At 31.2% G+C, this 15,728-nt stretch overlaps 1 protein-coding gene across 4 annotated transcripts; it reads right to left on the bottom strand.

Annotated features, from left to right (window-relative positions):
* Window positions 1–1,313: 1,313 nt before the first annotated feature.
* LOC111508410 (serine/threonine-protein kinase TBK1) lies at window positions 1,314–15,728 on the bottom strand. 4 transcript variants are annotated; one of them, XM_023163886.2, is made up of 8 exons: window positions 15,577–15,728; window positions 15,304–15,492; window positions 12,519–13,113; window positions 5,700–6,650; window positions 5,472–5,639; window positions 4,420–4,571; window positions 1,548–1,635; window positions 1,314–1,489 (listed from the first exon to the last, which is right to left on the bottom strand). In XM_023163886.2, the coding sequence occupies exons 2-8, from the start codon at window positions 15,410–15,412 to the stop codon at window positions 1,417–1,419; spliced, it is 2,136 nt and encodes a 711-aa protein (XP_023019654.2). In that variant the 5' UTR covers window positions 15,413–15,492; window positions 15,577–15,728; the 3' UTR covers window positions 1,314–1,416. The 4 variants fall into 4 exon arrangements, with proteins under 4 accessions (XP_023019654.2, XP_023019651.2, XP_023019652.2 ...); XM_023163883.2 differs by having other exon boundaries at window positions 15,304–15,441; window positions 15,519–15,726; XM_023163884.2 differs by having other exon boundaries at window positions 15,304–15,441; window positions 15,535–15,726.

Raw genomic sequence — 15,728 nt, 5'->3', positions numbered from 1 at the left:
TTGTCTTTTTTTGAAAATCCATGGCCTTCAGACAGCAGAAGAATTGACTGATTTTATTTAATCATATTTAAAATTCATATTCATGACATTACACTAGATAATAAAAAAATAATAGATAATATATTTTAAAAGAATCTACAAACTGAAATAACGAACATATAATCAATCCAACTATAGAGCTTTAACTATAAAAATGTAAAAAGTCAATGAGAATAATTTTAACCAAAATTTAAACAGATATCACAACTCAAATCTCCTGATATAAAATTTTTAGATAGATGGTACCTACTTTGAACTAAATCGTTTCCCTGAAAAAAACTTGGTCATAAAAAAACACAATCTTCATAATATTAAGAGAGTTTTCACTTAAAAAAGGCTAGAAAATCAATAAATTACCGAACTAATTATTTATTTAAATTTTTCGAGTAAGAATTAGGTAATCTTCCAATTGGCATGGAGAACCATCAATTTCTTTTTACATTTGTTTGAGATAAAACTATTTGAGTTTGAAACTTCTTTCATTTTTTCGCCACACTACAAATTTCTGATGGATAACACTCATTTTTTCTTTCCTTGTTCATGTTTTTATTCTCGTTACAAACTATACGTTTCAAAATGAAGTGTCAGTTCAGCGACTACATTTGAAAACATTATGAAACAGGTAAATTTTCAAGACTAACTTGCGACTTAAGATAATTGAAACAACTCTAAAGTTGTGAATTTGCACATCTGTGCTCATTTGCTCAAAGATAGTGAGTTATGAGACAATTGCTTTCTTATCCAACAAGCAACGGTATAACTTACGCTTATAGAGAAAATTTATGTTACCTAATGGCGAAATAATTGAAAATTATTTGCTTGGAGCATTTGATAAATACTTCATTCAATAAAAGTATCTGCAAGCCTTCTACACACTATGTTTCTAAAATCCACAATTGAAGTGACAACATAAAATCTCTAGGATTCGACAATATCAAAATAAAAATTGTAAAAAATGAAAGATCAAAAATCCCTTCTATATTGGTTGAGTTAACAAATTGACCGTTCAACATGAAAAAATTACCTAAATGAAGTGCTTTTGATGTTTACTGCAGTCTTAGAAAAAACATTGTGCATAAAAACCTGCATATCACAGCATTGACACAATTCTACACATCTTTAATTGAGTGAATTTTTAATGAATTGCCTAAACTATATTGAAAAATGTTCCTTGTAATACATAATAATAATAAGTAAAGTAAAAGTGAAGAAAGGTTAATGTAGCTGAGAAATATTTATATCATGAATAATAAAATAATAGTTAACGGCAGGGATAAAACTTCATAATTTTATTGTATAAAATATATTTCATATACAAATAACATTTATAATAGATTGTAATTGAATTTCATTTAACATAATTATATTATGTTATAATTATATTTGGGTTTTCACAGATTCAGCGTACATTTTATGGGCCAAAATGCTCTTGGAGAGGATGTCCTCAAACCTTAAAAAATGAATGTATGTGATAAATTGAATATATATTCAAAGAATAGAATACTTACTTAAAGCGCAAATCTTGGTTTTCTTTTATCAAATATGGTATGGGCAAGTCTCGAATTTCTTCAATCAAACTAATATTGTAAGTTTTCTCTGAAAAGAAACTTCGATTAAAATAACATATTCAAAAAACACTTTCATGTGAGATTTCCACTTGACAGTAAACAAAACCTCGACACACGTTTCGCTATACAATAGCATCTTCAGGCGTCAAGATAGTACAATACAACAAATTATTATTTCAGTATTCAAAGTATTTTTCAAATGTCTTATTGATAGTCTTTACTTGGGATTCTATTCCAATTATGGAAGATAGTTTTGGTTTGGAAGATCAGATTTGGTGATAAGAACCTTAAACAAGTCGACCAGATTCATTAAAAAATGAGGACTCAAATTAGGGTTTATACTAGAGAAACAAAAATTTCAAACGTAAATTTGAGACAAACCTTGAAAACAATTAAACCAGTATTGGCAAAAGAGAGAAGGAAGTAGATCGAATCCAAAGAACTCTTCTAGAAATAATTATATCAGAGCTGAACCTATGACACAATAGTGGTACAAATTTTTCCATTGCGGTAGTGAGGAGGAAAATGTTTGTTGTACAGAAAGTCCAGATTTACAAAAAGAAATATGTCGAGTCTCGCAAAATGATTGGAAGTGGGAAGAGGATGATTTTGGCTTTCTACTTCTCCATCTTTATACGAAAAAATGTAGGAATTTTCCAAAGAAAGGAAGAAATCAATCAACTTCAGAAAATTAACATATACAAAGATGTTTAGATCATGCAAAGGAGTAATTTTCAGACACAAACTAGAAGAAAAAGCCTTCTCGATACAAGTACTTTCATAAGAACAAAACTGAATTATACAAAAAACACTTTCCTCTGTTCCGTTTGTATTCCAAACATTCGTCATGAAATTGAATCAGATATCATTCACACGATTGCTACACGATGTACTATATAAAACAGGTAAAATTTCACTTACATGGAACACTGTCATCCTCACTGGTGGACATACCCCTATCAATATAAGGATAATGATGTTTGCTCACAGAAATATGGAGCTTGGAAATGGAACGGGTGAATTAATACTGGCTCCAATGAAACTTCATGAGTCTTCGATATCAATTAGTTTTTTTTTTATTTGAATTGTCTTTGCTTGCCAACTGTTTAACTATAAACAATATCTCATTGCATTGCATCTAAGTTTTTAGTTAAATCATTCGCCAATAGATAAGAAGGACACAAAAAGTTCTTTAGAGTCAACAGAACTTTGAGAAAGTATGCAAATTTATTGTGTTATTTCTTTAAAACTAAAGATATAATTGGATTTTGATCTGTATGGTAATTGATCTAATTTACTTAAATTATTCTTTTGTACAACCAATTCATATAGAAATTTGAAATTTAATTACCCAACAGTCTTAAGTTATACTTATAAAAGTCAAGCTTGAAGGAAAGGCATTTTCAATCAAGAAAGAATATACACCATTACAATACTAACAATAATATACTGGTATAAAAAAAAATAAGAAAACGATAGAAATAGGAACTATTAACTTATCAGATGGAAACTAGATGACAGATCTTTAGCAACAGTAAAGGCAGCTGTTAAAAGTAAAGGCAAGGCACTTTAGAAAATCATAAGATTGGCAAATGAAAGAAGCAAATTGGTGAAATTTGTTATATGGGAGGTAGAATCCCAAATCTCTTACACAAAAGGACAGATGACTAACAAATAAACATTTCCATTGATATTCAAATTGATAAAAAATGCAGCAGTTGGATTCAAGTATATACGACATACAAAACAACATTCCAGACTAAAATTTTGAACAATCTGAAAATTAAATGTCGCCATGTAAGTTTGTTTAGAAAATAGAAAGAATATTTTTTAGAAAAACTTCTTTCATTATCGCCTTCAAACTTTTGTATATGTTCACACCGATTCTCAAAACATTTTTTCTCTGTCTTAAAAACATGGATTTGTAGGATCCTATAGCATCTTGAGGTGATGAAAATCATTATAAGCCCATTTTTTGTTTGAAATAGCCGTTCAATAAGGAGAATCGCAGTACTGAGTCATCTATTTGATTTTTTTCACCTTCAAATAATCAACTGTTCCATGTGGTGTGTGGGAGTTGATGTCATAATGAAGAGTGATGCTAAGTTGCAGGTTGTTTTTCTAATTTTGTTGAAGATTCAGAAGAGTTTTGGTAAACAAAATAATTCCAAACCATTTATCATTAACTGTTCTTTGATTCTTCAGAGAAGTGGTTGCAAGTGAAGCAAAAAAAAAAGTCTGTTAAATATGTTTTTCTGTTAACCCCTACAAATGGCAACGAAAATAATGATAATGTACACTCAATATTGAATATATTACAGTCTGTTATATGCCAAGAGACGATTATATTTTATGGTGCATCACATACTGATCTTTTGGTTGCTCTCAACAAGATTTATCAATGACAAACGCACAACCTCAATGAAATTCCGCAAACCAACTGTAATCAGTTTTTCCTGATGGCTCTTCATTATCAAAAGTTAATTGAACCGAATCTATACATTCCTGTTGAATTAGGCCTTTCATGAAAGCATAAAATCATCAAGTTATTTCATTTTTTCACAAACTTGTTTTATCCAAACACCGCCTATCATCTAACTAAGCTGTTAATTCATCTTTTATTACAGGGTAATAAAAGGTGAATTTTACTGATATGATGACGCCTCATTTTTTCATATCTCCCTCTAATTTTCATTTGTAAAAATATAAAACGTAACCCTTGTATTGTGAACTAAAAAAAAAACCCTAAGAAATTCTGTGACCAATGAAAAATGATTTTCATAGCTGATTACTTCTAAAACTTGCAACATACCAACTTTAGTATTTTCGGCAGCTTTGAGGAGAATATCACGATATACGACTTCAGTCTGTTCAAATGATTTTGATAATTCTTGAAGATGACTGTCAAAATCTCTAATCCAGTTCAACAAATTCTCAATATATTTTGAGAAATTGCCAATGATACTGAAACAAAAACAAATTAGTTCAAAATTTTTCAATTACATAAAAAAATGTAATGATATGGTTAGTATCAAAGTAAAAGTAGTAAAATAAGAGAGCGATCTCCATTCATATGTAAAAGAGTAACAATTACAAAGAAATATCAATATCTCCTTGCTGAAACTCAGTGCAAAGTCAGTGAAAGGTACACCCATTTCTTGAAAAGTTTACATTCACAGTTCAGTAGTAGAATAGTATGTACTTTTAGAGTATCTAATTTGGATAAATTTATTCTGCTCATCAATATATGCCTATTGAAAGAATTTTCCACTTGTATTAGAAAAATGTCTTGTCTCTTCTTTCAGTTTGGGAGCAACCTGACATATTTTTTCTTGCAAATATCCAGAAAATACTCTAGCCTTCTGGGCTCATTACGTTTTTCCTCCCAATGTTTCCTGGCACCCATTTCAACAATCTTGTTCCCAGTACTAATTTGTAGAGATCTCTGCTCTGTTGAAATAGTTTTTCAGTTCTCTTCTAACACGTTCTCTTTATAAAGTTGAACCAACCGTACCGAACTACCAATACAATTTTGACTGAAAGGTTTCAACGACACCTAACCTAGGATGACAAATACGAATATATGTAATTTCAAAATAAATTTTGCTGCTGAACCATATAAAATTAAATTTAAATGAAGGCATTAAATCAGCCCAAGGTTCTAGAACATTTATTTAACTGCTGAACGATACAGTATATTCAGTCGAGAATAACATCTATAGATATCAATTCTCTACGACACTGTCTAAAACTATACCTACAGGTTATGCTCAGTTGCTTAAAAAAGAATTGAAAATTACAAAATCTAAAGATGATAATTCTATTAACTGTTCAGGAAAACAAAATATCAATCATTTCACATACCTCAAATATGCTTTAAACTTTTTATTACTGAAAAATGTATTTTTCACTCTGATTGTTTCAGATATGAGACTTGTTATATTAGAAATCATCTGCTTGTTATTGGAGTCATTACTGCTCCTATTGTTGCTGTCAACTGTTTTCTCCACCAGCCCTAAAATTTTTAGATACCTGAAATAAAAGTGAGGTTAATGAAAACTGCCTTATAATAAAAAAAATATCAATAATTACTGGTCTTTCAAATCATAAAGGTTTATTATTTTGGAGACTTCAGGAAAAAACTCTTCTAGGACCTTTTGTCGTTTCATCATAACTCGAACTTTTTTCTCCAATCCTTCAAAATTAGAAAATGTCCTCTCCAAACTTGCTACCAGCCTCCGAGAATACCCTAAACAGTCTTTATATTCCATATTATTTCTTAAATCTATATCACAAATATTATTTTTTCGAATGCTATTATAACACTCAACTCTTGTTACTAGTTTGGAAAATTCCTTTGAAGTAAGTTCCCCTTTCTTTTTCACAACCTCCACTAAATGGGTTATATAATTCACATACAAATAAAAACCAGTCCGGAAAAAGTGAGCAGTTTTATTTTCCATACTAATATAGTAAACCATTTGGGACTTTAATTGTTTAATATATCCCATATTGAATTTCAAAGCAGATTTCATAACCTCCTTTATGAGTTTTGGAAAATTGTATGTAATCGTATCAGCCATTAAGAGATTTTTGCAAGTCACATAGACGTTGGTTTCATCTTTCATGATATCTTTCATCAACATATCATCAAGACCTAAAACATTTCTCTCGGTCAACAAAATCAATTCATCCTTTGGTATCTTGATATCCCTGGAAATCCAGTCTTTCAAAGTGCTGACTAGTGTTTCTTCATTTATTTCATAGGAATAAAATTCCAACTTGCGTAAGATAAAAACGTTTATAATTTTCTTTTTCAAGATAAAGTTCAGATAATCGAATACTTTAATGTCACCAGGAAAATTCTGAGATCTTTGACTTGGATCGAATGTTAACACATGCCTCAACCAAATTTCAAGGTGTTGCTCAAGACATTTTGAAATGAAGTGTTCTTTCTTGATTTCTGAAGAATTAGTGACTTGCCCAGAATAGTTCAAGTATATGCATATATCTTCTGACTTTTTCTCTTTAATTTTTGAAAACCTGCAAAAAATACATTTTTTTGAGTTCTGTAATTTGAATTTAATAAAGGGTTTCAGCAATGCTCTCTATATACTGTTATTATTTTGCTAAATATTAATTATTCATAATTTCTGTTCAAAAATATGATTAAAAAATACCTAAAAGGCAAATATATCTAAAAGGTATTTTCTAAAAAGAAAGAAATGTTGATTCATCACTAAAAACAAAACAAAACGCAATGATACAATTTCAGTTCAACATCTATAGAAAAAACACCTTCACGGACTGTACAATACCGATGGATTCTTTCAGTCCATTATCACACAAATTATCGGCCTTCAGATCTATGATACATAGAGCATTTATGATACCGTCATCGGAGGAGGCTTTTCAAGAAGAAATTAAGATCATAAAGCAGATAGCATATAACAACCATATTCCCGCCAACTTAATTGAAAAACTGATCTCCAATAAGAACAATAAATTGATCATGAAGGAACTATACCTAAATCAGGAAGAACGTAAAGAAGGTAAAAAATATGCTAGCATAAGTTATTCAGGGAAGTTCTCAGAAAATATACAGAACTATTTTTCAAAACTCAACATAAGCACATCATTTTCTAATAAGAATAATTTAGGAAACATGTTATTCACGCAAAACCCAAAAGGGATAAATGGAAAAAATCGGGCATATATAGACTAGAATGTGGGGACTGCCCAGCAGCTTATACAGGTCAGACAGGGAGAAACTTCGACATAAGATATCGAGAACATGTATTATCAGATAAAAAATCGGTCATATATGGACATCTAAAAGAAACAAACCATACAATAAATAAAGGAAACATGAAAATTCTTCATACATATAACATTGGAAGCGTAGGAAAATAAATTGTACAAGGGCCCCAAGTTCATAACGCTCAACGACCATCTAGATCTATGCAGCTCGCCCCTTTTGAATTTAGGAATTTTAGGATCCATCCAATAGTTGGTAATCGTGACATATTGTAATATTGGTAACGTGTTAGGTCAGGTACCTAGAGCAGATACCTGTCCACACTATTTAAGACGCAACTTGACAATTTGTGGTAGTTACTTGAAAATGGCCTTATAAGCCGAAACCGGTCGTAACTAATAAATAAACACAGTAGAAACTAGACAAAAGTATTTTCTTTATTCTATCCTAAAAAAAGTGTTTTCATGTGGAAGTTGGTTTGATGAAAGCTAAAATTCAGTTTATTAAACAATCATCTGTCTGCTTTGTTTGGTCTTCAAACAATAACGAAACAAGATTTCAAAGAAAAGTTTTGGATAAAACAGAACACAGTACTATCTGATAATTTCTTTAATTAATTAATGTACATATAAAATAATTACAATGTCAACGAAGATATCGTTGAGATCTAAACATTTCATGTACATTACTTAAAATATAAAACTGTTAAAATCAATCGTTACAAGCAACCCTCAGGAGTTATCAAGGGACTTGTAGTCCGAACTCAGAAAAAGCAACTCCATAACTCAAATTTTGGAAAATGAAAAATTATACAATCCGTTCCGTCAGTATTTTTTCTGCAGAAGATATGAAATATACCTTCAGGTAAACACTTTCAAATATTCTAGTTATTGGTACACTTTAGAAATTATTTGAGAGTACAGAAATTGATAGAAACCTCTATCTTCCATGTGCGTGTTGAAATTATTTAAAGTTGAAATTGAATTTAACAGTACTGCTTGGCCATCATAACCTCACTGAAAAAGTAAATTTTTATTAATGTCGTAAACCGTCTTTTCTGAACTTGTGGTAGTGACAAATAAAGTCACGTTGTATGTTCCTTAACATGATTTCAGCTCCCAGAATGTATAGATGAACGATCGATAATATGCCTTCATTAACGAATATGAGACGAAACAAATCAATACATCTGAGATCAAACATACTTCTGGCATATGTAATAATAATAATAATAATAATAATAATAATAATAATAATAATAATAATAATAATAATAATAATAATGAAAAATAAAATATTACATTGTATTCGCCTTGCTACTCAGAAATCTCAAGTTTGAAAAGTATTTTCAAACTTTACATCTGTCTATTATAAAACTGGTGTTGAAACAATTATATTGAATTATATGAATCCTAAAAATTCAGATGTACATACCAGCATTTAATAAAAGTCACACACAGAGATGTATTTTCCAAAATTATTCAATCTTCTGCCAGTCAGCATAAGAAATATTTCCAATCTCAATACATTCCAAAAATCAATCAGAACATTCATTATGTTCAATACCGAACTTCTCGACTTATTTGGCTAAACAGAAACACGATGTTCAGCAAACTCATCATTCCCAATTATTCATCAATTTAGTAAATTAATTATTCAAAATGTATACATGTAGATATAAGATAGTGGTGGATGGAAAGTGCAACACAAGTACTTTAGTTACTCTTAGATGCATCCATCCTCACACTGAGGGTAACAACACTGTATGTAAACTATAAATGGTGTTTAAAATAAATTTGCCTACTTTTTTTAAGGACAAAACACAAGCACTGCAGAAAAATCCTTAAGGCGCTCTCAGAGCAGTGCCTGTGCGAAAGTAGCGATTCACATTGGATTTGAATCGCTGGAGATTAAATCCATTTGGAAAAACGTTCTCAGGAAGTTTATTCCACATAAACGCAGTTCTCCAGTTCTCTGGAATTCTCAAAGAGTGAAATTCGAGGTGTACTGAGTTGATCCTCAAAACGATGAGCAGCTACAGTCCGTTGCGTATTTCTGATATGTACTGCTCTTGGTGGAATCAAATGTGCCAAGTCACTTGACCACCTCGCGTGAAAGTATCTATAGAAGAGAGACAAATCTCCAAGCTTTCTTGGATGTTCCGGGCTATGAAGATTGCACGTGATGTTCATGTCTCCAATCAGGCGGATGGCTCTTTTCTGGATTTAATTCAGCAACTTCCGTGTATGTTTGGGGGCAGAGCTCCATACATGAGAACATTACTCTAAAGAAGGTCTGATCTGAGCTTTATCACACATCAAAAGTTGCTAAGGTGTGTACAGTTTTCTGGTTCGGAACAGTGTTCCAAGCCTCTGAGAGTCAGCCTTTGCAATTCCAGCGACATGATTGTGCCAAGACATATTGGTGTCCATTCTAATAATATAATAATGATAATAATAATCTTTATTGAAATAGGAAACCTAATATACATATCTATGAGTGTAATAATAACACTAGCACAATGAAATTTTAAAAATTTAAACAATTTGATATTTAAACTAGCATGTAGCCAGACATATAAAGATTTCAGTATCATATGTTAAGTAACATTCAAATAGATAATGAAATATAGGTACCTATATACATTAAATTATTATTAAAACAGTAATTTTTGGTTTCATTACAGATACAAATACCCTAGTGAACAATTAAAAACAATAAATGAAAAAACAATAAATGATAGCCAATAATGTCCCAAATAATTCCACATAACTATACAATTTGTATTCTATTACTTTTTAAAATTCTTTGAGTGCTCTTATAAAATATTTCAAAATGGATATTTTTTTTTATTTCTTCCGATAATTCATTGAACTCGTGGAAGCCCTTAAAAAATAACGAATTCATGGTACTTCCGAATGCCGTTCTGTCTATATGTATTTTATTGGAATTTCTTGTATTATAATTATGAATGTTTTTATTGAATTTGATGTAATCTTTAAAATATTCTGGTGCCATTCCATTTACAATTTTGTATACTAGAATCATTGTAAAATAGTAGAGTCTACTTTCAACTGATAACCAATTCAAACAATCAAGCATACTTTTTATGGGAGTACGGCGATTTCTTTTCAAGATTACTCTCATCCCTCGATTTTGTAGTTTTTGTAGCATATTTAATGTATTGAGGTTAAATAAAAATAATAATGACGCACAATAATCAAAGTGTGGTTGAATAATGATATTATAAACTGTTACTTTGGACTGCATTGACACATTTTGTACTATTCTACTGAAAAAATATAGTTTTTTCGATATTTTCTTATGTATATGTTCAACGTGACTGTGTCAAAATTTAAAAAAATTATCCTGTTGAAAACCAAGGTATTTGACTGATGACACAACTTCAATTTTTTCGTTATTGATATTGAGGTTTGTACCGTTGATATCTAGAGAACTGTATTTGTATTTCGTGTTAAATATCTTTGTTTTTGTTAAGTTTAACTTCAATTTGTTAGTGCATAAATACTCATTTACCGCTACTAAAATCCTATCCATTTTATGAATCATAAAATCTATCTAAATTCATATCGCTACACATAAGCAATGTATCATCAGCAAATAGGTTTATGAACTCAGATTCAATTAAAAGTTCAATATCGTTCAAATATAAAACCAAAAGAAGTGGGCCCCAACAAACTTATAGAAGCAGAAAGCGGAATTGTCTGACCTGACATTATTATATCCGATTCGGAGACATTTGTACTATAACTTTATACATGGTGGTATTTTATCTCTACATTTTTAAAACTTTTTTTATATTTACATTTATACATTTTTGGAACTTTTTTATAACTACATTTATACTTTTTTAGTACTTTTTCTATATTAATATTGTATTTCTTGGACTTTCGTCAATAAGATGCAAATCTTCGGACAATAAAGTATATTTTAATTTGATTTGATTCAATTTATCTTCATGGAGAAAACCGATGCCTGGGTTTTTGTGGCATTCACTTGAACCTGGTGACTTTCACCCCAATTCGAAATCACTTCTAGATCATCAAGATATGCAACCTCCTGTTACTACAAAATATATAGATCCATTTTCCACTACTCGAAATTACTGGGTTTTTTCCATTAAATAGGTCTAAATCTACTATAAAACAAGTCCTCCTCATATGCCATATGACTGCTTTTGTAAAAGCAGTGAATCACGGTATTTTATCAATTTTTTTTTTGTACTGAAACAATAATTACAGCTTTTATATTTTAATAGGCTTCATGGAACCTCATCAAACAACATCACGCATCTGCTATAATATCAAGAACTTCTATTCAATCTACTGAAGAAAGAAATATTGAATTCAAATTTTTTTTTCATCATTAAATTAGTTTTGGTTAAAATTTAGGCGAGGTTGTATCATCGATAAGGTCTATTAAGAATTTTATCGAAAATATCAGCCATATTTTTCACATTAGTAGTTATGTAGGAAGATTTTGTTTTTGAACTTTTGTTATTCAGTTGATTGATAACTCTTCGTGTGGCCGTTGATTTTTTTTTCTTCAATTACATTTGTCTTTCTTCAGCTAATCTCTGACCAACCAATCCTCTTCAATTAGGCTCTGTGTAATCCAAGGTCGTTTCTCTTTTGATATATTTAAGGGGTACCAGTGGAAAAGCCAAATTGAAGAAAGAATAAAGTTTAAAAATAGGTACTGAAATTTTTTTTCAGAATCTTCCTCTAATCCAATCTCAGCCCAGGATTCACTTTCTAATGGAAATTTCTTCTCTTCTGAAGACGTTAGGTATATCTGTTTGGTATTTATTCTACATTCGAGATATTGGTCACTGTAATCTGAGAGATCTATACAACCTGTTTATGGGGTTCACATACTGCCCTTTTTATTTCATAAAGTATTATATTTATTATGTTCTCATTAATTATTCTTGCAATGTCAAAATTCGGCAAATTTTTGTTCCAAGCCAAAACACGTGAAAAGGAAGGTTATGTCGGTGGTCTTTCTACTTCTAACTGCAAAATTTTGGTCGAGGTCGCTACATTCTATTATAACACCTTTATGGCTGTCTATTATAAGCAACAAATCTTCAAAGCTTTCCATAAAGTATAGGCTACTTGCTAGAGACTTACCTTTCAAATGGTGGTAGATGTGACAGAAATGGCAATACTCCACATATTATTTCAAATGTTAGGATTCCCATTGACCAATAATCAACACTACTATTGTATTTGATAGTATCAAAAATTTCGGGGGCCAAATAGTGAAGCGTTCCAACAAAACTGACAACTGTATCGCCCAATTCTTTAGCATAACCAAGATCAATGATTTTATAAACTGTATTTCCTATTCGATCATCACAATGCTGGAGAACAATATTATCTGGTTTAATATCTCTATGAGTAATTTTAAGATTGTGCAGATGCTGCAGTCCGCTTGAAATATCTTCCAAGATATAGCGTACATCTTGTTCTTCTAAACCAGATATATGTTTTGATTTACAAAGGACATGCCTGAGGTTTCCTTTACGACAGTATTCCATAGGAAGAAGAGGTAATTTTGTAGGATTGTGTTTCAATAATGCACTTTCCAGGTCCAGAGGGATTTTCTTATATTTTATTACATTAGGATGGTTTATGATTTTCATTATGTCCACTTCATTGTGCCACCTTTCTTTTTGTTTTGCAGTGAGATTTATGTGTGTTTGAAATTTGCATTTTTTTATAGCTGAAAATATCAAAACATACATCAGAAAACTTCACAGAAAAAATATGATGTTAGAGACCTGGGGAGCTATTGAATAGGGTCATGCGTTCCTATCTAGTTATGATTGAAAAATGTCTGAAGAAGCAAGTCTGTGTTTGAGTTAACAGTATAAATCTATGGCAGGACCATTCTGAAAAGTTTTCGAAGAAACTGAAAATGAATACAATCATTTCCTTAAATTTGCAAGGGGTATATTTTTAGGAGAGGTTAGTTTTTGGGCTACAAATTCGTAAACTTTTGCGAAAAATGCGTGTGTTTTCGTTATCAAAATTCCAAACAGGTGCTGAGCCGCTTCAGCCTAGTTCGAGGAATGATACTCTGAAGAAATTCGATTTTCAATTATCGGAAATCATCGAATTCATGTTGACGATAGACACTACCTTGCACTTGCATTGACGAGTGACCAAACAGCCCGAAACCGATCTGCAAGTGTGTTCTATTAATTGAAAATCTATTGCGGCAGTTTTATCACCAACAGCATATGCAGAAATGACTTCAGTGAAGAATCCTGCACTGACACTTGTCGGATATAATCCAATGCCCTTCGTGGTATTATCCAAGGAAGTAATTGTTTTCTGATAGGTCTCAGTCCATTAACCTACAGTGTAGGGAGTTGAGACTGGCCTGAACAAATTGATCTTTCAGATGATTTGATATATCATCATATCTCAGAAAACTGAAACGAAACCTTAATGAATTACACAAATAATTGTTCCTTGTGAATCACTTTGTCTATTGGTGGAATAAGCATGAAAATCTGTTGAGTAATTGAGTTTATCGTAAACAGACATAGAGAGAGACGCAGTAGAGGACTACTGTTTTACATCACTACAGTGGTTGTAAATTACATTATGGATTTGTGCTACTACCATTTTTTTAGATGAGATAATTAGAATCCAAGTTACCAAGTCAGTTACTATCCTCCTCTTTTGTGGTCACTCCTTGCTTGAAGACTTTGACAGAAGACATGTAGACCTGCAAGCTTTCACAGACGACTTCGTCATTTTAGCAAGGATCACGTTAGGAAGGATAACTTGTAAAAGAAATTTGAACAAGTTCACAGCTGATGCCACAGGGAGCAGTTGTCTGTAAACTACAGCAAAACTGTGATAGTCTCTTCACCAGGAAGAACTCCACTTTTCTTCAGTAATAAAATTCTTCATTTGGAGTAAAAGTAAAATATCTGGGTATTATCTTTGATAAAAAAACTCACCCAGAATATTCACTTGGAAAAGATTATACACAAAGCCGCCAGATTTTCATGGAGGACTTGTGGAAGGATCTGTGAAAAGTTTTGGGCCTTCGGGCACAAATAAACCCATTGAATATGTATGATGATACCAGCAAAGAGTGTACAAGGACAGATGCATACAGTTGCAGACCTAGGACATCAGCAGAAATAAACTTCACATAAATCATTAAGAATATTTACTAATAGCCAAGCGGCTCTGAAAGCATTTGGCTCTCACTGAACAACCTACAAGGTGATAATAAACTGCCAAAAAATCAAGAGAAAGATTTAACAAAAACGAATAACTTTATTCACTTTTATTGCCACGTTTCATAACTTCAATTTTGAAAATAGCAGAAATAGTTTCTTATTGATAAAAAAATAAAATAACTCTTGTTATACCTCAGATTGACATGAAAAATTCAATTCAGTTAGTCCTCTCGATTTAACCAGAGGCTAGAAGGCCATTAATTCATTTTTTGAGTCAATAATGTCAATCTAAACAACCTTCCCAAATGAAATTTTCCTGTATTTGAAAATTTGAGGGTAGTTTTCTCTTGCTAATTTTTTATTATTCTTGAATCATGTAAGGTTTTTCTGAATTTGATACGTGTTATCTAGGTTTGAAACAATGCAGAACTTTTTATCAAAGAATAATAGGCAAGCTCTAAGTTAGCTAGTAGATGATTCCTGAAATACAATACATCAGAATTTACAAAACTTTTGTGTAGATTGAGAATTTTTGCCCATCTCTCTGGAGTCAATGAAAAATCTTCCACTTAATTTGAAGTGTAAGTGGATTTGTGCACTAGTCATAAGTCTCGAGATACAATTCAGTGGCATAATTATATGTACTTGTAATATATATATTGTACCTCTTATCCAGAATTTAAGATGGATTACAGTACCCTAATACATACCTATAAGATCATCATTTTCATTATTTTTCCATAAGGATACGACTCCAAATGCACCTGACCCTAAATCTGAAATTTTCTGCCAGCTCCCGAATTGTTTTGGGTCTCCCATTATTGCTGACTTGAGAAAATGAACATCTCCTTCAAAAAATAGTTATGCATGGATTCAAAATAACTACTAGGTGCATAATTCTGTAATAAATTTCAAAAATTGTTACCTAATATTGTACTGACCCCATGTGAAGTGTAAGATTCCGGAAGAAAATTTATAAATACATTTTTTATAGGTTGCGATTATTTCAGTTTGTCTCTTCCAATAATACCTCTATCGCAGTCTCTCAATGTTATATCTACACAGAATAGTAAACAATACTGATCACTGTTGATCAGTTGAAGGTGGAAGTGGCAAGTGGGGTCAAGTCAAAAGT

The sequence above is a fragment of the Leptinotarsa decemlineata genome, unplaced genomic scaffold, assembly GCF_025532065.1.
Source record: "Leptinotarsa decemlineata unplaced genomic scaffold, Ldec_3_MD MMD2_tig00026294_RagTag_RagTag, whole genome shotgun sequence".
Classification (NCBI taxonomy): domain Eukaryota; kingdom Metazoa; phylum Arthropoda; class Insecta; order Coleoptera; family Chrysomelidae; genus Leptinotarsa; species Leptinotarsa decemlineata.
This window is presented reverse-complemented; position numbering and strand designations above follow the sequence as displayed.